The following is a 24723-nucleotide window of genomic DNA, read 5'->3' on the forward strand; positions in this document are numbered from 1 at the left end:
TCCTGCTTCTGGAGAGCCACACGGCCCTGCGGTTACTGTTTCAGCTGGGGTCCAAGACACAGTTTGCTGTCCAGCCCTCTGTTCAACTGTTGAACTATTTTCTTTAGCCTTGGCAGGCCTGTGGCTCCCCAGGAGCAGAGCTACGGACGATGGGTATAGAGAGGAAGGGAGACCTGGGCGATGCACAACACGCAGGGTCTGGAATGGAGATGTGCTGACCCAAGGCACTTTTACCCTCAGCAACATGCAGGCCAGACACTTGTGTTCTGTCGTTGTGCACTGTGTAGAATAACCTTCAAGGGCTCTAAAATACAGTGCAACACCTAACATCCCTACTGCACTGTGAAAGCATTGCTTAGAGGATGCCTAGTGACTCGCAGTAGGGGGCACTGTGATGTGTAAAGTACTAAAGACTAAATCAGGAGTACATTATTCAAAATCACACCCTGGAACACAGAATTTTGCAAAAATTCTGGAAAAAATTGCATGGACAAAAAAAGTGCATTTTATTTTAGCCGTGATGAAAACTTCTCATAGTGTATAGTATAGACAAATCTTAAGGGAAATCTTAAGGGACTGATTCTTTTGCAAGGAAAATACTTTGTTTGCATTTTTTTAAACGAATTGAGCCATCAAACCTGGAGACCTGGAGAGCCAGGTGGCTCTTATAATTGCAACACTTGAAACCTGCACACCACGATCTCCAGAAACTGCACATGCGCAGTGTTCTGCAGAGCAGCTGGTTCACTGGTTGGCACAGAGAAAAGGCGCAGGCGGCCGCAGAGGAGGTAGCCAGGGAGTCTCGCTCTTCCCAAGAGACATCACGGGTTTTGAAACCCATCCTCCGGGGCTGAAGGGACGTGGCCCTTCACCAGACCCCGCCTGCAGGCCCCGTGTCTTTCCCACCACACAAGGCGGTTCTGCTGGTCGTCCCAGAAGTCTAACACTCAGCCCCTGCTGGGCTCCCTCCTGCACAAACCTCCGCAGAGCCTCTGTCCCACCTGGAGACAGGAGGAGGGCAGCAGGGCGCCACACACACAAACAGCTTTAGAGCCTTTCAAGCAGGTTGTTAGGAGCGTGAATCCAGGTCTCTGGAGGTGTCGGGTGTTTTCCGTGTCCTGCCTCTGGCACCTCACATGCTGATCAAACACGTCCCAGAAGGGAGAGTCACAACTGATTCTTGTATCAAGCGTGCAAAGCTGCTCTGGCTCGTTAGGAAGAGGTGTTTGGTTATTGCTGTAGCAAACCACTTGCCAATAAATAATCCGTTTAACTTGCCATCATACTCAGAGCTAGCAAGAACCTTACAAGCAAGAGACACAGAGCCTCCAGCTGGGCTGCTCCTGGGGAGGGATTGCGAGTCAGACTGAGGGGTCCAACACCCCGCCAGTCCCCCTGAAAATCCCGGCCCTCAGAGGGGCCGACAGCTCATGCAGCATTCCCTCGGTACCAGCGCAGGCTCAGGGCAACATTCTGGACTCAGAGTCTGGCTGCGCAGCTGGGAGAGTCGCCGTGCTCCTAAAGAGCTGGGAAAGGGCACTCCGCTCACAGACACATCATGGATATTCTCAAACGTGTCGCCCATAATCGCACTGGAACTAACATTGTGCAAGCTCTGCAACATTCATTACGTTTCAAATAAACAACACACTACAAATATTTTGCAGTCTGGGTTTGTTCTCTGGATTGCTTCATAAGCTTACTGTTTTTGATTTACGGCTACAGTAACAATCCCTGTCCCAACCTGAACCCAAGCAGGGAGATATCAATCCACCTGCTTGTTTCAGCTCCTCACAAAGTGCCAAAATAAGACGAGATCCTGAGGTACCACCTGTCTGAACTGGCACAGTGGTGTCCTTCCTATAAGATCACTTTATTAGCCCTATACAATTTCTTGCATTAGGAATTTGTCTTTTCGCATACCCCAACTCGCTCTCCATGAGACACACAGACAGGGAGAGAAGCTGGGGGTCAGAGCGCAGGGTCAGCCATTTATACAGCACCCCTGGAGCAGCTGGGGTTAAGGGCCTTGCTCAGGGGCCCAACGGAGTAGGATTCCTCTGCCAGCTGCGGGATTTGAACCGACAACCTTCCAGCCACAGGCGCAGATCCTGAGCCACAGAGCCACCGCTCCGCCCTGAACTACCACCTGTCTAAACTGGCACAGCGGTACACCATTCTTCTGTACACTGCGGTACACTGCTTCTGGCAGTGTGGCGTAGAGAGTATCAGAAGAATCGCAGCAGAGCTGAGTTCAGAATATTGCCGTGCTGGTAGTACTTCGCTTTATTTCATACAGAAGTGAGGAGGAGGGAGGGATGAGGGGTGAGAGGTGAAGGGTTTGGGGTTGCCGTGGATACCTCTGCTTGCGGCCGGCGTGAATCCGGAAGAAACTCCGCTTATTATTAAAGAGCTGACTGTTGAGACAGACACAACGGAGAGCGAGAGAGGTAAGGGGCCAGGCCGAGACACAGAGAGGCCAGGAGACACAGGGGGCAAGTACAGAGGTGAAGGGTGGGGCAGGGAGGACGGGGGGGCAAGGAGAGAGGTGAAGGGTGGGGCAGGGAGGAGGGGGGGGCAAGGAGAGAGGTGAAGGGTGGGGCAGGGAGAGAGGTGAAGGGTGGGGCAGGGAGAGAGGTGAAGGGTGGGGCAGGGATACAGAGAGCAGAGGAAACGAGGGAGAGAGACGGAGGGAAGGGAGGCAGACTGGAGAGGGAAGAGAGCACGGGGCCAGTGGAGAGCCCCCCAAGAGTGAGAGAGCAGCATGGGGACAGAGGGAGGAGCCGCGGGATGTCCCCCACTCTTCACTCGGGCCCCTGCAGCCGCTTCAGCAGAAGACACACTAAAGGAAAGGAGGGGGTTCAGGAATCGCTCGATTCCATACCTCAGGCGCGCCCCCACTTTCATTTCAAGAATGAAACCCCATAACTAGCGTCGCAAGCCCCATCCAGCTCTTCAGCCACTACGGACGCGTGACACCCCAGAACCTCGACGGTGTGTAAGAGCGCCCGCGTGACTCCTCCACAGGGGCACCAGGAGGCTCTGAGCATTACAGCAGACAAACAAGACTCCCGCGGTCCTTCTGCTCCAAACCGCCCATCTTTGTCCATCCCACAGAAACAAGGACAACGGCAAAGAACACAACTCCAGCAAGTCAGCTGGGAGTCGGCTGTACTGAGACCCCCCCCCACCTCCCCCTTCACGAGCCCTGGGACACAGACCCCCCAGCTCCTCACAAACCTGCACTGGGTCTCCTCCTTCCTGTGAGTCAGCGCGGGGATGGGATGGAGAGAGGAGGGAGAGAGAGAGCATGAGGAATGGGCTGTCAGCTGTGCATGAGAACACATCGGCACAAAGACACAGACAACACATCGCACAGCAGCCCGTCAGGCCACAGGGCGTGAGGGGCAGAGTGAGAGGGAGAGAGAGAGAAAGGGAGAGAGAGAGAGGGGGAGAGAGAGAGGGGGAGAGGGAGAGGGAGAGGGAGAGGGAGAGAGAGAGCGAGAGAGAGAGAGGGAGCGAGAGAGAGAGAGCGAGAGAGAGAGAGCGAGAGGGAGAGGGAGAGGGAGAGGGAGAGGGAGAGAGAGAGAGAGCGAGAGAGAGAGAGCGAGAGAGAGAGAGCGAGAGAGCAAGAGAGAGAGAGAGAGGGAGGATGAGTGAGGAAGAGTGAGAGTGAGAGAGGAAGAGTGCTGGAAACACAAAGTTTCAACAGGTAAGACAAACTTGGAGAACAGCTGTACCAGTGTCCTTATGCCATGGCAACAGCTGGACAGAGCTGCTGCACCTGCACTGGACACTGGACACTGGACACTGGAGTCTCAGACCACCAGTGCCTTTGTGAGACGCACATCCTGGCTGAGGAACCCAGTCCTTATGGACACCCACAAGCATCCTTTATTTTTCCTGAAAGGAGTCCTGTAGGATACTTTCAAAGAAGCAGAGAGTGGGATTCCTGGCAAAGGCACCCTGGTGAGGTGCTGGACCACCCAGCAACTGCAGCGAACGGCCTCCTCTCTCTCCCAACCCTGTGCTGGCGTGAGGGTGTGCAGGGCGGCTGCGTACCTGTCCCCCGGCAGGCAGGGGGAGCCGTAGGGCCGGAGCCCGGACAGCAGGGTGTGGTGTGAGATGGGCAGGACCTTCTTGGCGCTGCGCTGTCTCTGCAGGTGGCTGAACAGCACCGTGAGCTCCCTGCGCACAGACACGATCGCGCCAACAGCCGCCACACAGCGGAGCAAAGCAACAGAAAGTCAAATTAAACAGCAGGCACAACTGAACCAAAACCTGAAAGGGCAAAGACAGGGTTTCCACTGCCAGGGAGGGAAATCATGAGCTCATTTCTCAATGAAAAAGGCTCTGTGCTTTCAGACTCAGTGTGTAGACTTCAATGCTCACTGTGCCCTAGGGGCTTAGTCACACCGGACTTCCCTTCAGGGGTAGAAACCCAGTCTTTTTAAACAAGCTCGACAGAAATAAAGAGATTCAGAAAAAAGCCAGATGAACAGAATAAAAATAATAACAAAATAATAATGATAACAATAAACATAATGATAAAGGTGATGCTGATGATTAGGACAACAATGATGTTGAAGGTGATGGCAATGAAGATGATATAAGGTGTTTGTGTGTTGCTGGTTGCGATCTTGATCGTGTCAGGCAGCAGGTGGCCTGCATGGTGTCAGGCTGCCCAACAGAGGGCGCTGGCACGCAGCACACAAGTCTGTAACAGGAGAGCCTTTGTACCTCTGTGTGCCTGGAAACGTACCCTGTGCTCAGAGCTGCTGCCAGGGGCTGCAGGGAGAAGTAAGAGGGACCCATTGTGTGATGGGCGCTCCTCAGCCTCGTCAGCTCACACGAGTGACGCCCTGCGGGCTGCAGTCCGCAGCACAGCCACTGAGAGCCACACCAAGCCCGTCTCACTGGCCTCTCTGACCTGCGAGTGTCCCGAGACGACCCTCTGACTCCTGCACCGGCGGGTACAGGCCGGGCGTCTGTGGCTGAGGCTGGGCTGAACCCGTGATCTCATCCCTCTGTCGTCCGCCTCCCGTTTCTGCGGGGTCTCTCAGACAGGGGCGGGCAAGCAGGGCGGCTCTGGGCGCTGGGTACCCACCTGAAGGAGGGCAGCATGCTGTCGTAGAAGTACCAGGTGGCGGTGAGGTAGGAGTGGTTGACATCGGTGGAGTAGAGCCGCCACGCTGCCTGCGGACACAGAGCACGCTCCGTTTACAGGAGCTCGTTAACAATTACTCATTGCAGAGCAGGAAGCAGACGCCAGCACCACACAGCTCACAATCAGAGAGCAGGAAGCAGACGCCGGCACTGTGGAGGTTATTATTACCTCCCGAGAGGTGAAGGGGAGAGACTGGAGCAGCACAGAGGGGCTCGGGCTCCGTTCCTGGGGGACCCAGCTACACAGCTGGTTGAACTAATTAGCTGCAATATGTCTGACCTACCTGGAGGTGTTTCTTAGGTAAACCTCCCTGCAATGAAGTGAGGATTTTTGAGCAGTCAACAAGAAAAGACCTTGACAAAAATTCTGTTTGTAATTTAACTCAACATCCAGGTCGGGACAGAAACCAGACTCCAGGCCCTCCAGGAGCTGGGTTCAAGAGCCCTGTTGTGGCAGAAGAAAGACCAGGTGGCTCATAAAGGGTGGATGTGCAAGGACAGCTGACCACATCTTTGATCTTACTGACCCGCAGAGTCCCCCTGTCTCCTGGGCTCAGTATTCTGGACAGTATGCCTTACACTGAGCTTCAGCGCCAGCAGGCCCATACCTGGATGAGGTTGGCAGCTGGCATGCGTCTCTTCTCGAAGTGCTTCTGCCGGTGCTGCTCCTGCACCTTCAGGGCGAAGCCGGAGCCCAGGATGCCCTAGCAGAGAGAGGGGCAGGAGACCGTGAGGACCCCACTGCCAGCCCCCAGCGGGCGTAACGGCACTCAGGTCACCAGGATGTCCGGCCACACTCACCGCTGGCAGAGCGAAGAACGACACTCCCAGCAGGGCGAAGCCAGCTGCCAGCACCCTGCCCAGCCACGTCCGCGGGGTCTTGTCGCCGTAGCCAATGGTGGTGAGCGTGATCTGCGTGCAGGTGGAGGGAGGGAGGGAGAGAGAGGCAGTTAGATGACGTGAACAGACAGCTCAGCTCAGTCACATCAGGAGAGGACGGCGTCTCTCCGGGGCGCAGGACTCACCGTCCCCCACCAGAGGGAGTCAGCGTAGGTGGAGAACTCGGTGTTGATGTCCTTCTCTGCCAGGTAGACCAAGAAGGAGGCGAAGATGAGCACCAGGAAGCCGATGTACCAGGCGGTGATGAGCTCCTGGCCAGGGCAGGGGGTTAATATTATCAACAGCGAGCCAGCGTCACACTGTCACACTGTCACACCGCACAGCAGAGCTATAACACTCGTCATCAGTCAAGAAGTCAGCAGTGTGTTCCTGTCTCTCAGATGACGAGGGGAGGTAAGCTAACGGGTCAGCAGTGTGTAACGGTGTGAAACCGCGGCGGTGCTGTGTTCTCGCCTCGTCACCTTGCTGTGCGCGTACACCACGGAGCCCAGCAGCTTCCAGGTGCCCCCACGCCGGTCCATTCGCACCATGCGCAGGATCTGCAGGAAGCGCATGCTGCGCAGCGCCGAGGTGGCGAAGATGTTCCCCTGCGTGCCGGCCGCGATCACCGCCACCGACGCCACGAACACGATGAAGTCTGACACGTCGCACGCAGGAAGGACAGGACAGAACAGCATTAGTGCAGAGTGAGTGAGTGCACACGCACACACACAACCACACTTCACACATGCACAACCACACACACACACACACACACACACACACACACACACACACACACACAGAGCCACACTTCACACAGAGCCACACTTCACACACACGTGCACCACTGGCCCAGAAGGGGGAGGGGCTGACCTATGACACAGAAGGGCTTCCTGGCGAATCGCAGACGGCCCTGCCAGCCCCGGTAACGACAGCAACAGCCCGCCGACCACACCCTGATGATGTACTCCAGCCCGAACACCACGATCATCACAAACTCCTGCAGATACCAGGAGGGACAGTGGAGAGGAAGAGCTCATGACAACACACCCCTGACCCCGGCGCCATGGTTACAGACCTCTGGGGAGAGGGGACAGGCTGGACCACACACCCCTGACCCAGGCGCCATAGTGACAGGCTGTACCACACACCCCTGACCCCGGCGCCATGGTGACAGGATGTACCACACACCCCTGACCCCGGCGCCATGGTGACAGACCAACAAAGGACATGAATTCGAGGGAGAGCAGGAATGTGTAAATGCTCTCTCGATTAAGCTCCATTACCACTAATCCCCAAGAAGGATATCTGACAGAAGAGATAAGTGGCGGCCTCTCTCCAGCTCTGTGGATCTGCGGAGGTCGGAGGGGACTCCTCTGGGTCTCCAGCTGGTCTGTCTAACGGACCTGGCTGGAGCTGGACAACACTGCTGGTCCGAGCGGACCTCCCACCCTGGGCCTGAAGCGTGGCGGGACAGAGCCAGAACTGCAGCAGGACGCTGTTCCGGAGCAGCTGTCACACTCGGGCCAGGACACTGTTACTTCTGGATCGTTCGGCAGAGGTTTTCTCCCGGGCCCAACCCAGCGGGCCCCCTGAAATACGGAACCAAATTCCAGAATCGCAAGCAGAGGACGGTGGCTACACTTCCTGTCCGCACAGCTGAAACAGAGGAGGTGCAGGGGTACAGGCCAAAGGGTCGGCTAAGCTCTCCAGAGCCTTGCTGACCAACAGGGAGCGCTCTTTCACTCAGAGGGGCGATGATTCTGGGAGAATCCACTGGACAAGGGAGGATCTGGGCTTGGTTTCTTACAGCAACTAAGTGAGGAGGACAGACCCAGAGGAACTATTCTGTGTTTCTAATTTTTGAGCCCTTCCATGTTCTTGTTTTCAAACGTGGTCCTCTCACCAGGATGAAGAGCCCCTCGTTGGCGAACTTCTGGTGCTCGGGGATGGTGGAGAAGACGGAGAGCACCAGACAGCCGAACACCAGCAGGAAACTGGGGAAACACACATGGAGAATTCAGACGTAAGGATCTGTGGTACACACACCCTACACACCCCACACAGGCAATCACTCTTCACAGAGACAGAGGTGCAGACTCACCCCATCAGTCCCCCATGAGTTCTGACTACAGATAACCAGGACATTCTCTCCAGCTGCTGCACACTCTCCTGCTCACAGAGCTCCCAAGTATCCTGTGCAGCGGAAAAGACCCGACTCCCAGTGCAGAGCACTCGGATGTTCTTCAGGATTCACAGTGCTGTCCATCGGACGTGCACGGCACAGTAGACTGCACGGACAGACGAATCATGCAAAATTCATTTCCTCAGCAGTCGGCAGCTGATAATACTTTAAACGCATCACAGTGCTGTTTGGTTATCCCACATGCTGCACTCAGAGGCTGAGGACAGGGGAAAGACTTCACCCACTGCAAACCCCTCACCTCTGCTCTTTCACACATGTACAACACCTCCGGCACCTTCGGATCCTGGGGATGGCTGCTCTGAATGATGGGAAAAGACAGGTGCCTTCGAACAACCCCGTGAAACTGACCCACCTAACAAGCAGTTAAGAGAAGAGCTCGCAGAGGAGTGAAAATTGGGTTTGAAAGTATGTCTGGGCAGCGACAGGAAGAGTGATTTTTTACTAGTCTGCAGACATGCTGTCTCATCAATGCACTGGAATTGAAATCCATCAATATTTAAGGCAATTATGTTGGTCCGAAGAAAAGCGCCCTCTCAGCATCTATAAGCAGCATGAGGGCATCAGACAGCAGCGTGAATCAGACACTTGTTTTCAAACAAGTGCCACTCAGTGGGGATGTGAACCAGTGGAACAGTAGGCCAGTAGACCACACCATTAATCTACTACTATTATCATCATTAGAACGATTATCAATAATGACAGCAGAAATATAACCAGGTGGACGTTTGACAGCAGGTTCGTCATAATAATAATCCAATACCAGCTTCCTGTTAACACTGCAGAATTTGTCAGGGCTAACAGGTCTGTTGTTGTGTTAATGTGAAAAGCCAAACACTCCAACATGTAATGAAACCTTCAGGTAGCTACATCAATAAGGGCCGTTTCTTGTGCAAAAGAGTTCAGTGGGTTGGTAGCTGAGACTCCCAAGACTCCCATGATCCCTGGTTTGGTCAGACACTGGCAGAAGCTCTATTCTTGTGCTCACTGGACAGTGCTGGCCATTACACTGGACTGACATGCTGAGTGTGTGCGCTCACTGGACAGTACTGACCATTATACTGGACTGACATTCTGACTGTGTGTGCTCACTGGACAGTACTCACCATTACACTGGACTGACATTCTGACTGTGTGTGCTCACTGGACAATACTGACCATCACACTGACAGGGTTGGGACACTCCTCTGAGTCCTGTCGGGGGTATTGACACTCCTCTGAGTCCTGTCGGGGGTGGGACACTCCTCTGATCCCAACAACGTACATAGTCATTCTTCTCGGAACTGATCCCAGAGCAACTCTATCCTCAGTGGAGTATAGTGACCAATATCTTACACAATACTCCACATGAGGCCTTATTAGTACAATATACAATTTGTACCACAACATTCTTTCATTTACATTCTATCCCTTAAACTAAATATCTTAACATTCTGTTTGCCTAAATGGCTTCTGCCAGGTGCTTGTCCAGTTTTTGTCTTAAACTTTTGGAACTTCCTTTGCAGATTCTCAGCTGTGTGTGTGCATGCGTGCTGGGAGTCTGGTACAAACTCAGACTGGAGTGATCACGAAATGAAGACCTTGTGTATTGATCTCGAGTTCCAGCTGGGAAGCTATTTGCTAAGGTGAGACCCTCAGCTTTACTCAGCCACTTGACCCACTTGGTCAAAAAAGTCAATCGAATGAGCCAAACAACAACATCAGCAACATTCCCTCCGGAGGTGAAGCACATTATTGCAGCTTTCTGGTCTCTGGACGCAGCATTAGAGACGTTGAAAACACACAGAAGTCTGGTGAGTGACTGCCTGGCGAAGAGCAGCAAATATTCCCAGTGATTTTCTCAAGGGAACAGGAACAATTCACTGATGATAAACATGTAACACAAGCCTTGACAGGGTCTGAGTGTCAAGAAGAACAAGACTCAGAACAGAATGAACAGAGAATGAACAGAAGTACATTCCTCCTACGGACCAGGGTGAGAGACAGAAGAGAATCCGCTCTGCGTCTGCTCTAGACCCTGTGTCTTCTCTCTCCCTGTGCCACAGGCAGCAGGCTGGACAGCATGTGAAAGATCAGGATCAGCAGATCCTAGAAACCTAGAGTTCGATCCTCTGCTGTGCAAACGTTTTAGACAAAAGCAGGAAGTGCAATAGGAGTTCTACTCAAAAGCCCACGAGAATGTTTTTTCTGCCATCATGCCAGCAGGAGCTAATACAGCTCAGGCTGGTGAGAAGACTCCAGGCCTGGCATTTAACGTCTGCAGCTCTCAGCTCTCAAACAGCCCGCAGGTAAACTCCACAGCAGCAGCCTGTATGAATGTTGTAGCGGATGCAACATGTCCAGCTGCCTTATGACCAAATGTTTCTCATCAGCAGCATCGTCCGTTCTCCTCTACATAAAAGACCACTTTGTGATCCAAAATACAGATAATGGGGATTAACTGGCACCTCAAATCCAAATGCCTACAATTTCAATAGCGGCTCACTGTGGAATTGTGTTGCTGTATAAGGAAGGAAAAGCTCTCACAGCCTGGACCTGAGCTGCCCAGCCCGTCTCACCCTGCTGCCCAGCGGTGTGCGTGTCATGTGCAGAGGAGAGTCATGTGCACCTGTTCCCCATGGCGTGAGCCTGAGGTCACACGGCTTTTCTGGCTCCTGCCCCTCTCTCTGTCCGCTGGTACCCTGTCACCGCGGCAACCTCAGCGCAGCTCCAGGTGTCGAGCGTGCCAGCCCAATCCTGTGGGGCCTGGTGCCCACTAGCCCACTCCGCTCCAATGAGGCCTCTGTCTCATTGCCCTGCGGCCAGACCTGCCCCACAGATCTCGCTGCTCACGGACTCCCGGCAGCAGGGCAGGAGCGATGCCGGAGCGCTCAGGCGCACAGCGGGTCAGAGGCACGAGGCACTTCCATCAATGTTCCGGGAGCCTGCAGTCCCCCCCCCAGCTCCCTCGCACCCTTGGGGTCCGCGCCCGGCGCTCGGCACGGTGCAGAGCGGCCGGTGATTGATGTCCCTCACCTCTGCTTACACTGCAGGTGGAACACGAGAGAGAGACAAACACAGCGGACTTGAAGGAAGGGGGGGAAACCCTGACGTCTCAGCTTTTGGTTTACGAAAAGAAAGAGCAGAATCCTGCTGACGCTCGGGAACAGGAGAGCGCGAGGAGGGAGCGGGATGCTGTGGCAGCAGATGGAGAGGAAAGCCAGAGACGGAGAAGCACTGTCCCACACTTCCTGCCTGCTTCCGGACACGGCCTCTCCCACACGTCAGGACTCTGGAGAGGGTGCGAACTGCGACATCGCAGCACCAGGGCGAGTGTGGGAGTGACGGCCTGTAGCGGGGCTGCTCGAGACGCAGGGATCCACTCCCAGAGAGCAGGGCCCCGGGATCTACTCTGACACGGAGACCTACTCTGAGAGAGCAGGGCCGCTCACAATGTGGGGATCCACTCCAAAAAAAGAGCAAGGCCGTTCCAGATCTGGGGATCCACTTCGAGAGAGCAGCAATGCTAGGGCAAGACCTCTGTGATACAGCACGGCCCTGAAAACAAATCTACAGCTTCCTTTCTGAACCCGTCCAGGCCCCGGTACTGTATTTACTCCAGCCTGGAATGGCTCAGCCTGCTCCGCAAAGGGAGTCTCTGTTAAAGATACAATCTGCTGGAGCTCTTCCTGGAAGGAAGGCGGGACATGTGGGGATTTTTTTTATGTAATCATCAAAAAAATAAATAAAACAGGAATCTGGGACGAACTATTGAGCGGGTTGGAAATAGTTCTTACTGATTTTGCAAATCTAAAGTTAGACTGTCACAACAAGGTGGTATCAACTGACCAACACAGCAGAAATGTGCCTGCAGCAGCTAAGGTTACACACGCACATACCGCTACACTCATACGCAATCATGCACACACGTGCACACCAGCCCTCACCTCCGGGACGAGTGCAGCCAGCACCTCCTGCTGCACATACAGGCAGGAATGACCCATCCTGGCCAGCAGTCGGGTCATCTCATTAGCCGTATCACAGATACAGGCATTACACTTGGAAGATCAGCAGAAGCTGGTTCAAAGCCTCGTTAAAGAAATCTTAATTCCAGTTATCAGTGCACTGCTAGGAGACGAGCATCGCCGCGGGTGAAGGGCAGACAGTCGGGGCCCGGGGGCAGGTGTGTCTCATCAGCAGAACCTGACACCTCCCGCAGACCCGCGGGACAGCGCCAGCTCCCTTCAGCTCGTCTTGGCCGACCCTGCCCATCCCCGACTCCTCCCTGTCAAACCCCTCGGAACGCAGCCCAGAAAGCGAGTTCGTACAGGCCTGGTAGTCAGCGGCTTGGGACCTATCGAGTCAATTAAAGATTTAATTAAGCTGTTAAGAGGTTGGGGAGGAGTGAATTCCTCTTGGGAATCCAATTTTCCCAGGTTTCTTCCAGGTTTTTATCTCATCATGGGAAATGATCCAATTACCCTCACATAAAATATAAAACAAGCTACTTACTGTTCACAAGCACAACGTCTTCCCATTCTTCGCTCCCAGGCAAAACTAGCTCTTACTACGACATTATTTCACCGTTTCCTATTGCATGCAGGCTGTAAATAATTTATTGGCTTAAATGGGAAGCAATTAGAGGTGAATGGATTAGTTGGAATTAATTGGGGTTAATTAGCTAATGTGGTTTAAAGGAGATTTTTATTCAGCTTTAATTGCCTGACATGTGTACTCTTGTACATTTGGAGAAGAACAACATCGGAGCACTTGCCTTCCCGCTGAGCCTGGGACAGGCTGTGTAGGCAGTAATGGGCATTTTGGCTCCAAATCAGCTTTGCAAATTGATTATTCATTTATTAATTGTTCAGTAGTAGAGGAAAGACTTGTACAACATCTTAAAAACATCTGAGCATTTTATTAAAAGAACAAGGACATTCAGTTTCTCTCCTCTCTCCCACAGACTGACCCTCTCCCACAGACTGACCGCTGTCCTCTCCCACGGACTGACCACATTCCTCTACACAGACTGACCGCTGTCCTCTACACAGACTGACCCTTTCCCACAGACTGACCGCTGTCCTCTCCCACGGACTGACCACATTCCTCTACACAGACTGACCCTCTCCCACAGACTGACCACTGTCCTCTACACAGACAGGCCCTTTCCCACAGACTGACCGCTGTCCTCTACACAGACTGACCCTTTCCCACAGACTGACCGCTGTCCTCTCCCACGGACTGACCACATTCCTCTACACAGACTGACCACCGTCCTCTCCCACAGACTGACCGCTGTCCTCTCCCACGGACTGACCACAATCCTCTACACAGACTGACCACCGTCCTCTACGCAGACAGACCCTTTCCCACAGACTGACCGCTGTCCTCTCCCACGGACTGACCACATTCCTCTACACAGACTGACCCTCTCCCACAGACTGACCACCGTCCTCTACACAGACAGACCCTTTCCCACAGACTGACCGCTGTCCTCTACACCGACTGACCCTTTCCCACAGACTGACCGCTGTCCTCTCCCACGGACTGACCACATTCCTCTACACAGACTGACCCTCTCCCACAGACTGACCACCGTCCTCTACACAGACAGACCCTTTCCCACAGACTGACCGCTGTCCTCTACACCGACTGACCCTTTCCCACAGACTGACCGCTGTCCTCTCCCACGGACTGACCACATTCCTCTACACAGACTGACCCTCTCCCACAGACTGACCACCGTCCTCTACACAGACAGACCCTTTCCCACAGACTGACCGCTGTCCTCTACACCGACTGACCCTCTCCCACAGACTGACCACCGTCCTCTACGCAGACAGACCCTTTCCCACAGACTGACCGCTGTCCTCTCCCACAGACTGACCCTCTCCCACAGACTGCCATCACTTTCCAAGACATAAGCTATCAGCTATCCCCCCGGCTGCTGTCCCAGCTCCAGCACAAGGGTGCAGGCAGGAGACGACTGGCTGCTGTCCAGCTAGACTGCGACCGGCTCGAACGAACACAAAAACTGACCAGTTCGATAAAAATAAAGAAAAGGGAGACATAACTCAAGTGTAAGAATTGTCAATTTGAATTAACTTATTTTATAAAACTCTGAAGATGAGAAAGAAAAACAAGCGATTTAAAATTTTTGCTTTTGATGAAAAGGGTGACCTCGGTCAGACCACCCCGATATTATAATAATAATACAGCTACCAACATGCAGCTAATTTGCTGTTTAAAAATATACTTACTGTAGCAGATTTAAAATGCCGATGGTATTGCTTTTATATCTAATTGTAGTAGAAAAAAAAGGGCAACATGCCCTAAAAAAACATCTGGTGAGGTACAGTAACAGACATGACCTAGGGAAATATTCCAAAAACACTCTCTATTCACACAGATATAGGTGTGTGTGTGAACAGGTTATGGGTATGTATACAAGAGTGTATGTAAATAAGTTATAGGTGCATATATAGGAGTGCGAGTAAATCTGTATCTAGAAGCCTGTGGAAATAGGATATTGGCGTATATATAACTATTTATGTGTGCTAATAGGTTCTAGGTGTGTATGCAAGAGTGTGTGTAAATAGGGTACAGATACACATATGTGTGTGTAAATTGATCTGTATCTAGAATGGTGTGTAAAATAGGTCACGGGTGTGTACAAACGTGTGCGTAAATAAAAACAGTCAGGTCTGATGTTAGTGAACTGGAATAGATCATCGCCTCACCATTATGAAGATGCAGTGACTGAGCTGGGCATACAGCTGCATGATGGGAAGCAGGAGGACTGAACCCTCCAGGCTTGCGCCCACAGCTTGACCAGGATGGCACAGCACCGCCTGTGCCAACCACAGCAGCCAGCACTCCACTCTCAAACTCCTGCCAGACCCTGCCCGGCTGCCCCCAGCTGCTCTCCTGACACCCCACCCCCATGCCTCTTCCAGACCAATTAGAGACAAAGTGCAGCATGAAGGCCAGAAGTGGGAGATAATACCCTCTCTCCTCAATTATTAATACGCTTCCATTCACTGCTGTCAGCACATCCCTCTCTCTCTCTGTCCACTCCTCCTGTGTACCCCTCTCTCTCTCTCTCTCCACTCCTCCCCAGTGTACCCCCTCCCTCTCTGTCCATTCCTCCTCAGTGTACCCCCCTCTCTCTCCACTCCTCCTCAGTGTACCCCCTTTCTCTCTCTCCATTCCTCCTCAGTGTACCCCTCTCTCTCTCCACTCCTCCTCAGTGTACCCCCTCTCTCTCCATTCCTCCTCAGTGTACCCCTCTCTCTCTCCACTCCTCCTCAGTGTACCCCTCTCTCTCCACTCCTCCTCAGTGTACCCCTCTCTCTGTCCACTACTCCTCAGTGTACCCCCCTCTCTCTCCACTCCTCCTCAGTGTACCCCCCTCTCTCTCCACTCCTCCTCAGTGTACCCCCTTTCTCTCTCTCCATTCCTCCTCAGTGTACCCCTTTCTCTCTCCACTCCTCCTCAGTGTACCCCCTCTCTCTCCATTCCTCCTCAGTGTACCCCTCTCTCTCCACTCCTCCTCAGTGTACCCCTCTCTTTCTCCACTCCTCCTCAGTGTACCCCTCTCTCTCAGCGCAGGAGAGAGTAACAGGGCAAGAGGGAAGGAGACTGTGAAGTAAATGAAGGAAGCTTAGGAAAGGAATTGAAAGTTTAAATTCTTAAATCCTATATAACCCTTTTTAAAATTGTTACCTTCCTGTTACAAGTGATCTTTTTAAAAATAAGATCAAAGCAGAGATTGACCCAAGATCAAAGCTCTGCTCACAGAGAGGTTACTGACATCTGGACAGACTCCCTCACACCCTGCGACAGCCTTGCTTAGCGACTCCAGATAACCACATTAGGAGGTCCTGTGCGCGCAGATAACGTCAGTGTGGGGCCACCGTGTTGAGCAAAACAATGCACAGAGCCGCGAATCTCTGCCGCGCAGTCTGGGACACGTCAGCGCGTGTGGCGGCGCGGTGCGATGGTCAGGTGCGCATTAAGAGCCAAGCGTCCATCTCTGCACTCACTGACAGGAGATCCACGAGGCTGGAGCCCATTCCCACCATCCTCCAAGAACAGGTCAGACAAGGGTCATGGGACCAATTAAAACAATACAGGCACTGAACAAGCCCGAGGGCTGACTGGCTTCTCGACTGCCAGCCCCTTACTTTCGCCGCACGGCCAGGACTTCGGGAGAAAGCGCTCCCCCATGACCACTGGGCCTCACGAGACCAGTCCACCAGCACCAACAGGACTGGCTGCCAGCTAGGAAAATATCAGCTGCCCTCTGCCTACACCTCAGTTTACCCCTTAGTCTTAATACCGCACAGCATTTTCTGACAGAACATCGCTCTCCGCACCACAGTCTCTGGTGTCACCCCGTCAGTCAGCTGGCCTGTCGATCGGTCAGTCTGTCTATCAATCAACCTGCCGGCCTGTCAGTTATTGTGTCACCCTGTCCGTCAGCCGGCCTGTCAATCAATCTGCTGGCCCGTCAGTCCATCATCAATCTACTGGCCCAGCCGTTATGTCACCCAGTCCATCATCGTGTCGGTCAGGCAGGACCGCGCTGTGTTCGGAGCTTCAGCTCTTCTGGTGGGAAGGTACTGCCACAGAGGTGAATTGTAGCAGAGGCTCCAAGGCCAGATAAGGCCGTCAGACCTGCTTGTAGAGGAATAACAGCTGACCGCCAGGACAAGTCCCCACAGAGAGCCTCCTTCCACCACCCCAAACTGCAAAAGAGGAGTCTGTGAATAATCTCTCCTCCAGGAGCGGGTGTCCCAGGTCACTCAGAGGCGAGGCAGCAACTGGAATTGTCAAGTCACTGACCGGAGCATAGACGCGTCCAGTCAGAGGGCCAGTAACTCAGAACCACGGGTCAAAGGTCCAGTCAGAGGGCCAGTATCTCTGAACCACGGTCCGAGGTCCAGCCAGGGGGCCAATACCTCTGAACCATGGGTCAGATGTCCAGTTGGGGGCTGGTACCTCTGAACAATGAGCCTGGTCCGAGAGCAGCAGACCCAGCAGAGCAGTTGTCCGTCCGTCTGCAGTGGTTTTTGGCTACAGCAGCGATCTGGGGTTCTGTCCCACCCCCCTGAGCTTCCCCACCCCGTTACTGAGGCCAGCTCGAGAGACGCACGGGGTTTCGCAGAGAATTAGTGATCCAGACACACGCAGAAACTCGTTGGGTAACAATTGTCAGATTATTTTTAGAATGACCTTTATTCATTTGCTGTTTTTAATCTTTCTTTTTTTTTCCCCCACTCTCAGAACACAGCAAGTTGGCTGGTTTTGCAGCGTCAGCGATTAGAGAACAAGAGGAAGAGAAAGAGAGAGAGAGGAGGATAGAGAGAGGGGGTGAAGGAGGGAGAGGAAGGCTGTAGCGTGACATCAGGCCAGGTAGGATTACAAAGCGTGGCCAGTGTTCATGGGGGCTGCGTGTCTGAGCCATCACTCACAGGCGGAGATGCTCCCGCAGCTGGGCTGTCACAGCGCTAACGGGCGGTGCTTATAAACAACGCTCTATATTATGAGTTTGTTTTCTCCATGTCGCCATGGTGAGGTTCCCACGTTGTTTATACTGCTGGCTATTATAAATTAAAATGGCTCTAACTGCACTTGAGCTGGGACTTTCATGTCAGAGCTGCTCTGCCAAGGCCTGGAGAGAGAGACCCCCTGAACCTGACAGAGACTGGGGGGAGACAGAGACAGAGACCAGGGTGAGAGACAGAGACTGATGCCCAGGCTGTGCCTCTCTCTTCCTGCTGGGAGGACGGCTCCTGCAGTGAGCCCTTATTGTCTGTGTTAAGATCCTGCATTTAAATCACATCACAGGTGCCTTCACAGCCCGAGATCTCTCTGCTCGTCTTCCGTGTGCTGAGAAGAGGAGAAATGGAGCTGTGCAGGGGGGGCCTGCCGTCGCTCCCCTCTCTGGCACACCGGGGTCAGAGGGCACTCTGCCAACAGCAGGCGCTGACGCTGAACTCCTCTCTGCAGGAAGGCCGCAGCCCTCCCTCTCCCAAGGCACTCGGAGCAGAGGAGTCACGAGTGGGGCACGGGGGACACCACCCCTCTGGAGGAGCCCGAGGAAAGCGGGGAGACAGTTTCAGACCCGAGTGGCCAAGCAGCAGTGCAGGGGCACCTCTCTTTACACTGCCCAGCAGGCCAGTTTGTCTGTCTGTCGCAGATGGGTCTGGTCTTTCCACTTCACCCCCACAGATCCCACACAGCCCGTCCGACAGACGTACGACTTCTTTAAAAGCTCCGGTGCTAAATTATTAAATCTGGTAGGGTTCCAGCACGCACTCAAGCGATTTCCATCATGTGCAATCCCTGTGCATTTATTCCCGCTCCTTGGTTGTGTATCACTGCTATTAAGGAGAGGCGATGCCAATTCCCGAGAAGTGACCTGGTACGGAACCAGCATTCCGGCGCTCCTCGGAGCTCCGCGAGGCCAGGACGCCGCTTCCCCGCAGCAGGAGAGGGTGACTGCAACAGCAGCTCCGTTTGTCCGCACTGCATCCGAACATCGGGCGAGATCCCCCGGCCCAGCTCCGCGGGCTCCCTCGCGGTTAACGCAGGAGCCTGCTTCACCGCTCCTTCAGGAACGTCTCTCTAACTCAGAGTGGCAGAAACTGGCCCACGCGGCAGGGAGGGAGGAGGTGTATTTATCTCAAACTGTTTGAGCTGAAGAGCCTCTTCAGAATTGAAAACATCTCCATTTCAGCAGCCCCTTCAAACAGCAGCAGCTCTCAAGCAGACACGGCACACTGACACTCAGGCACCTAGCACCCTGGGGCTCTGCGTGCTCTTGCTCAATTTCCAAACTGTCCTGGGTCAATTCACTGAGCCGGACATTTTCAGGTAGCAGCCCAGCGCGTCCCGGCCCAGAGAGTCCCCGACAAGGGTCTGACGTCAGACCCTCCAGTCCTGCAGAAACCAAGGACCACGGGACCACTTCTCAAAACAACACCATTCCAACAACCTGCCCTGCGATCAATCCAGCGCAGTCCGTCCCAGACCAGCCTTGTCCAGCCCAGTCCAGCTCTGTCCAGGCCAGGCCAGGCCAGCCCCTGCTGCAGCTGGTCCGTGCTGCAGTGGCAGGATTAGCACCTCTGCCGGTGACAGCACTGCGGCGCTGTCAGTAATGCCGGGGGCTTTACTGCTTCTCAAGCTGTTTGCAGCCCAACAGCTGAGGAACAAGTCCAGAGACAGCTGCCGGATAGCTCCGCCTCCCGGCCCCACTCCGCGCCGTGACCGGGATTACAAGCCCCCTCCGGGCAGGATACAGAGGCTCGGCTCAGTCTCTCCGCTCAAGGGGCAGCACAAGACTGGGGTTCTGGGGTACTTCCAGCCACCCGCGGTAGCAGTAGTGCTGCTGCCCCAGTGCCAGTAACATTAGGAATACTAGCACCACAGCCACTACTAATAAGGACAGAACCCATTACATTAGGGGTCACAAAACACAAGTAACGTATCCAGCTATTATTAGCCTGTGAGTAATGTGGGAGTAAGCACCACTAATGATCAACTGCACAAGGAGGACGCTTCTCATGTAGAATTAAGCCATTGATGTAGCAGTCAGTGTTAACAGGTTATGCGGTTAGAATGAGGCAGCTGGACCCAGTATTCCCAATGCACAGTAATGACTGGGCCTCTCCCCCTTCTCCCAGAACCACTGGACTCAGACCGGGCCTCACTCCTCTCCACCAGAACCAGCACACTCAGACCGGGACCCACCACTGCCAGAACTGCTCACAGATCTCAGCCGGGCCAACAGAAAAAAACAAGCTGCTGTTGCTTACTGCAGATTATTTATTTTACCTTGACGTGTTTTTTTTTCCTTTAAGAAATATAAAGCTGCAACAAAAATGAATAGAACTGCACTGAACGTGCTGAGGAAACCCTGGGAGAGTGTCGTTTGGCTGAGCGGCCCCAGTGACAGGTGACCGCGAGTCACACGGCCCTGCTGTGCAAGCTGGCACAGAGCTCTCCGCTGGATTCTGAGCCTGCTGGGCCTCTGAGCAGGGGCCAGTACCATTTCCAAACCTGAGCCGAAGACAAACTTGCATCACCATTCGCAGTAATATAAAAAAGAGTCTTTATTTTCAAGTTGCAAGCTGAACGAGAAACCCTCATCCTATTGCCCTTATTAGCTGGTCACAAGCAAGTTCTTGTTTTCAATCTGAACCCAGTAAGCTGCTGTTGTGTGGCCGAGATGAATTACGTGTCACACAGTACATGATTCAGATAAGCATTTAAGTCCTGCCCCGGCTGCAGCACATTCAGCTAATGTACAGAGTTGGCGCGTGCTCTGTCTTGTTTTCGTTCGGGCCTGTGCGTGTGTTTATATGGCTTTAATTATTAGACATGCAATGCTTATAAACAACCCCAAAGAACAGACATTGACATTTTTTCAGAGGGGAAAATATTTTTCACGCAATCGTTTACAGCACTTGAAAGCCTATTATTATTAAGCTCTGCTGAGGTGTCCCAGCGCAGTACACTGAGCTCCAGCATCCGAGACTCAGCTCACACAGATCGACAGCAGCACGGTTCCTGGTAAATTGTCTGATAGAGGTAATTAAGTGCTTAATTAGTGGTACTTCCCTTAGTTCTGATCAAAAGGAACCTGTTAAGGAAGTGGTCTCTCACCACTGGTCCCACAGAGCACTAGTGTGATTAGAGCCGAGTGATTATGGGCTAAATTAGACAACACCATAGTGACCTTCAGCCCCTGACCGAAGACACTGCTGCCACCTTAGAGCCCTGCAGGGCAGCGCTGGTCACCTCTGACTTCAGCTCCTTGACCAGTCGACTGAAGCCGTGTGCAGCCTGTGGAGTCCAGTGGAGTCACACAGGGTCTCCAGGTTTCCCCTGAGCTCAGATAACATAAGCAACTTGATCCAGCTCTTCAGGCGCTAAAGACAAAGAGCTGAGACCTTCAAGGATGTGAGAGGCACATCGCTGGTCTCAGTGGCTCATCAGCGGTACTAGGTACACCCTCCTAATCAAAGTCAGCGACTACAGACGGCTGTCTCGCCCTTATAAGGCCCTATCGGCGTGACACAGCACCGAGACTGGATGAAGGGCGAGCTGATCACTGATCACTGCAGCTGCTGAGCCTAACTCCCACCACCCGCTGGAAGAGTGAAATGCAGAAACGTGCCCAGTATACAGCAGTGCCTGGCAGTTAGACCGTCGTACTTGTTTGGGGAATCTGAAGTCGCTGAGCCAGGCGATGGCTGCTGGTCCAGCTGTGTGGAGGGGACAGGCCTCCAGGATGGGCTGCCGAATCCAACCCTCCCACTGGGACACAGAACCAGCGCTGATCCCGTCTAGAGAGGCCGCAGGACACGGACCCTGACCGGCCAGCAGTCCTAAAGCAGCTCAGAGCGGACCTCTCTTCTCCAGGGGGTTTAGGTAGGGCCTGTGATGAGCTGCTTGTGCTTCAAGTCCAGTGATCTCATCATGGTGTTCTGAATCTGCCCAATATGTATCCTTAGAGGGTACAGTACATAAGGATGCTAAAATTTCATTTCGGGTCAGGTCAGTTCAGTGTCATGTGCACGAGTGGAATGAAATGCTTATTTGCATGTCTGGTCCAACACAAAGACATTTTCATTGAACTGAAATTCTTAACCAGGATTAATCGAAAGACCGACATCTTCATGACAAACCAATAAAACAGTCGCAGATCTGGCGAAGGCAGCCGTGTAGCGGAATGCGTCCATTAAGAGCTCCTGCTAGCGGAAGAGACACCCGCCCGCCTGCCAGAGACCCGGGGTTCAAGCGCTCTTCCCTCACCGGGCGGTCCCCCCCCCGCTCCGGCAGGAGAGCCGCCCGCAGCAGCGGGCCTCGCACTGCGACTCTCGGCTCGCCTCTGAACACAAAGGGCTGTTCTGTTGGTTTACCGGGGCTACTTAAAGCTAATTAAAACAATTATGCAACACAGCACACTGAGCGCGCCGCCTTTAAAATTCCCGGCCGGATTAATCTTTTCCTCGCCCGCGCGCTCTTCCTCCGTCTGGCTCTGAAGAAGGGATCAGGGATCAATAAACCTGCTTATTACAGTCTAAACTATTCAACAAATGTTACTTCAGAATTATTTCGCAGTTGTTATTATTATTGAAGATGATAATACTAGTAACAACAACGATGATATAATTATATGTTACCTGTATATATAACATTGTATCGCTTGGCAGAAAGTCAAAGGTTCGTGGCGCGTCTACCCGGATCCCGGCTCGGCTGCGTCCCGTCCCGTGAACTTGACAACTGGAGGACCGAGGACCGAACCCTGACCCCTGACCCCTGCTCCCCACGCCTGCTCCGGGGAGAACGGTCAATACTTCACCTGGAGGAGGGCCACACTGTCTGCGATGCGGACCTGCTAATTCGGGGTCATTAAATCACCGTGTCGTGCTGTACATGCGCCTATATATAGAGTCCAGGCTGCTCCAGGACACGGCCCGGGCGGGCACTGTGGGCGCAGTCTGACCTTTTCAGGACTGGACCGGCGCTCCACAGCCCAGCCCGACTCGCCTGCGCAGAACGATCGCCCCGGAACTTGCTCGTAAAAAAACCCAGGTCTTCAGACAAGCGTATATCCGAGCCGCTCCGCAAGACGGACCCGTAGGCGCGCTCGGGCCGCTCTGACGGGTACCGGCGAGCCCACATACCCAGCCCGTCCGGGACCAGGGTGGCGCTTCGAGGACGGGTGTCGCTCACTTCGTGCCGTCTGGACGGGGCGCTCAGACGTGTTTGCACAGTTTAATTATTTCCGCTGAGTGCAACGACACCCCCTCAACTTCAGGAGATCACACACTGCACTTACTCCACTGTAGTCCTCTTTACAGATACTAACACAGCAAGGTGCAGTTCTCGTCTAACACACCCGGAAACCACCGACAACAACAACAACAACAACAACAATAATAATAATAATAATAAGAAGAAGAAGAAGAATACCAATAATAAACTCACATGAAGGCGTGGTAGATGAACGCCCATCCTCTCGGTCTCTCCAGCACGTTGTACAGGCAGTTCTGCAGTTTCCTGTAGCGCTTGCTGCTGGAGGAGCCGTTCGGCCGCGACCCGGGGGGCACCGGCAGAGGGGTCCCCAGCAGTCCGGTGCGGTGGGAGGGGGGGCCTCGCTCCGGCGTGGACGGCTCGCTCCTCTCCGTGTGCACGGCCGTGAGAGCCACGAACTCCAGCTTCCTGTCGCCCCCGGCCGCCGGCGGAGACAGCATCCGAATGCCGCCGTTGTTGGAAGGACTTCCGACCATCGCTGCTCAATGACCGCAATCACGATCTCCCTCTTTAGGGAAACTGAGTATTTCTAAGTAAGGTCTGTTTTCTTTTCCGCTTCAACCCCAGTTTTCCCTGAGCCACATTGTAGACTTGTTTATTCTCTACCTTTAACGAGCGGTAAGTGTGTTTCTGTCCTGGAACTGGAACTAATTCTATCAGTTTTAGCGAACATAGCTGAGAGAGTCTGTTTTCTCCTACTAAGTAGTTCCCACGCCTGACAAGTGATTAATTTCTCAAACGATCCGTATCACACCAAATCGCTGTAGTTACCATGTCTCGGTCCAGCTGTAAGAACGCGGTGACAAATTAAACACGTTGCCGACGCTTGCCTTTTCTTCCGAAGTTACCGTAGAACACAGATGTGTCGTATCGGCAGGTCACATTCGTAGCCCGTTAAATACAAACAACGACATTAACGAGGACACCCGCAAACGTTTTAGTGTACGACAGAAGTAACACCATCCACAACTTCCGACCTCGTATTGAGGCACAATGGATAAGTTCGTACGTATTACGCTCGGTATTTGAAAACATCTAAGGCGTGCGTATCGGTTTAAAAAAGTTCGGAACTGATCGGGGTTTTTCTGCAATCAGCCGCAAGTGCGGCACGTGAGAGGCGCCGGCTCACCCGGGCCGGTCCCGGGACCGAGGGAGGACCGGCGGAGGAAGAGGCGCTTCGTGACGGCGGGACCTCCCCGGCGGAGGGCAGATGACAGCGCACACCGATCCCCAGCGAGGCGAGAGCAGCGCAGGACGGGAGTTGAGAGTCCGAAGACTTTCTCTCTCGCTCGGAAACTGCGCGCTGCTGTTTCTCGGTAAGCAGGAGGGAGGCGGAGGAGGAGGAGTAGGAGAAGGAGGAGGGGGAAGAGGTGTGTAGTCCCCCTCTCTGCCTCTACCCCCGTCAGGAGAGAGCGCAGTCCCTCACGTCGACGCGCCCGGACACCAGCCCCCTGCCCAGCCCCGCCGGAGCGCTGCTGGTCGCGGTCCGGTGGGCTTGCCTGAGGTCACAGAGGTCACTCTCGCACCCCCCCCCCCGCCAGGGACAGCGGGGCTGCGCCACTGGCCGCTGCTTCGCATCATGGCGTTAGTTTACAGGGCGAGCAGCTGTTCAGTGTCAGGCGCGCTCTCTCTCCTGACGGCTCCCCGCTCTCCCTCCGCCCTCC

The 24723-nt window shown here is 53.7% G+C and overlaps 1 protein-coding gene across 2 annotated transcripts in view; it reads right to left on the bottom strand.

Annotated features, from left to right (window-relative positions):
• kcnq4 (potassium voltage-gated channel, KQT-like subfamily, member 4) overlaps positions 1-24502 on the bottom strand; it is a 35356-nt gene extending 10854 nt beyond the window's left edge. Inside the window, exons 1-10 of one of the 2 annotated variants that reach the window (XM_088931755.1) lie at positions 23234-24502; positions 7955-8045; positions 6922-7048; positions 6528-6703; positions 6192-6317; positions 5968-6078; positions 5775-5870; positions 5108-5196; positions 4063-4188; positions 3241-3261 (exon numbers count right to left, since the gene is read on the bottom strand). In XM_088931755.1, coding sequence (XP_088787881.1) covers positions 3241-3261; positions 4063-4188; positions 5108-5196; positions 5775-5870; positions 5968-6078; positions 6192-6317; positions 6528-6703; positions 6922-7048; positions 7955-8045; positions 23234-23535 — 1265 coding nt within the window. In that variant the 5' untranslated portion in view covers positions 23536-24502. The remainder of the gene's footprint in view (positions 1-3240; positions 3262-4062; positions 4189-5107; positions 5197-5774; positions 5871-5967; positions 6079-6191; positions 6318-6527; positions 6704-6921; positions 7049-7954; positions 8046-23233) is intronic. The other variant, XM_088931756.1, reaches the window with a different exon arrangement.
• Between the last annotated feature and the right edge of the window lie 221 nt (positions 24503-24723).

This window comes from Atractosteus spatula, chromosome 14, assembly GCF_055471065.1.
Source record: "Atractosteus spatula isolate fAtrSpa1 chromosome 14, fAtrSpa1.hap1, whole genome shotgun sequence".
NCBI classification, from domain to species: Eukaryota; Metazoa; Chordata; class Actinopteri; order Semionotiformes; family Lepisosteidae; genus Atractosteus; species Atractosteus spatula.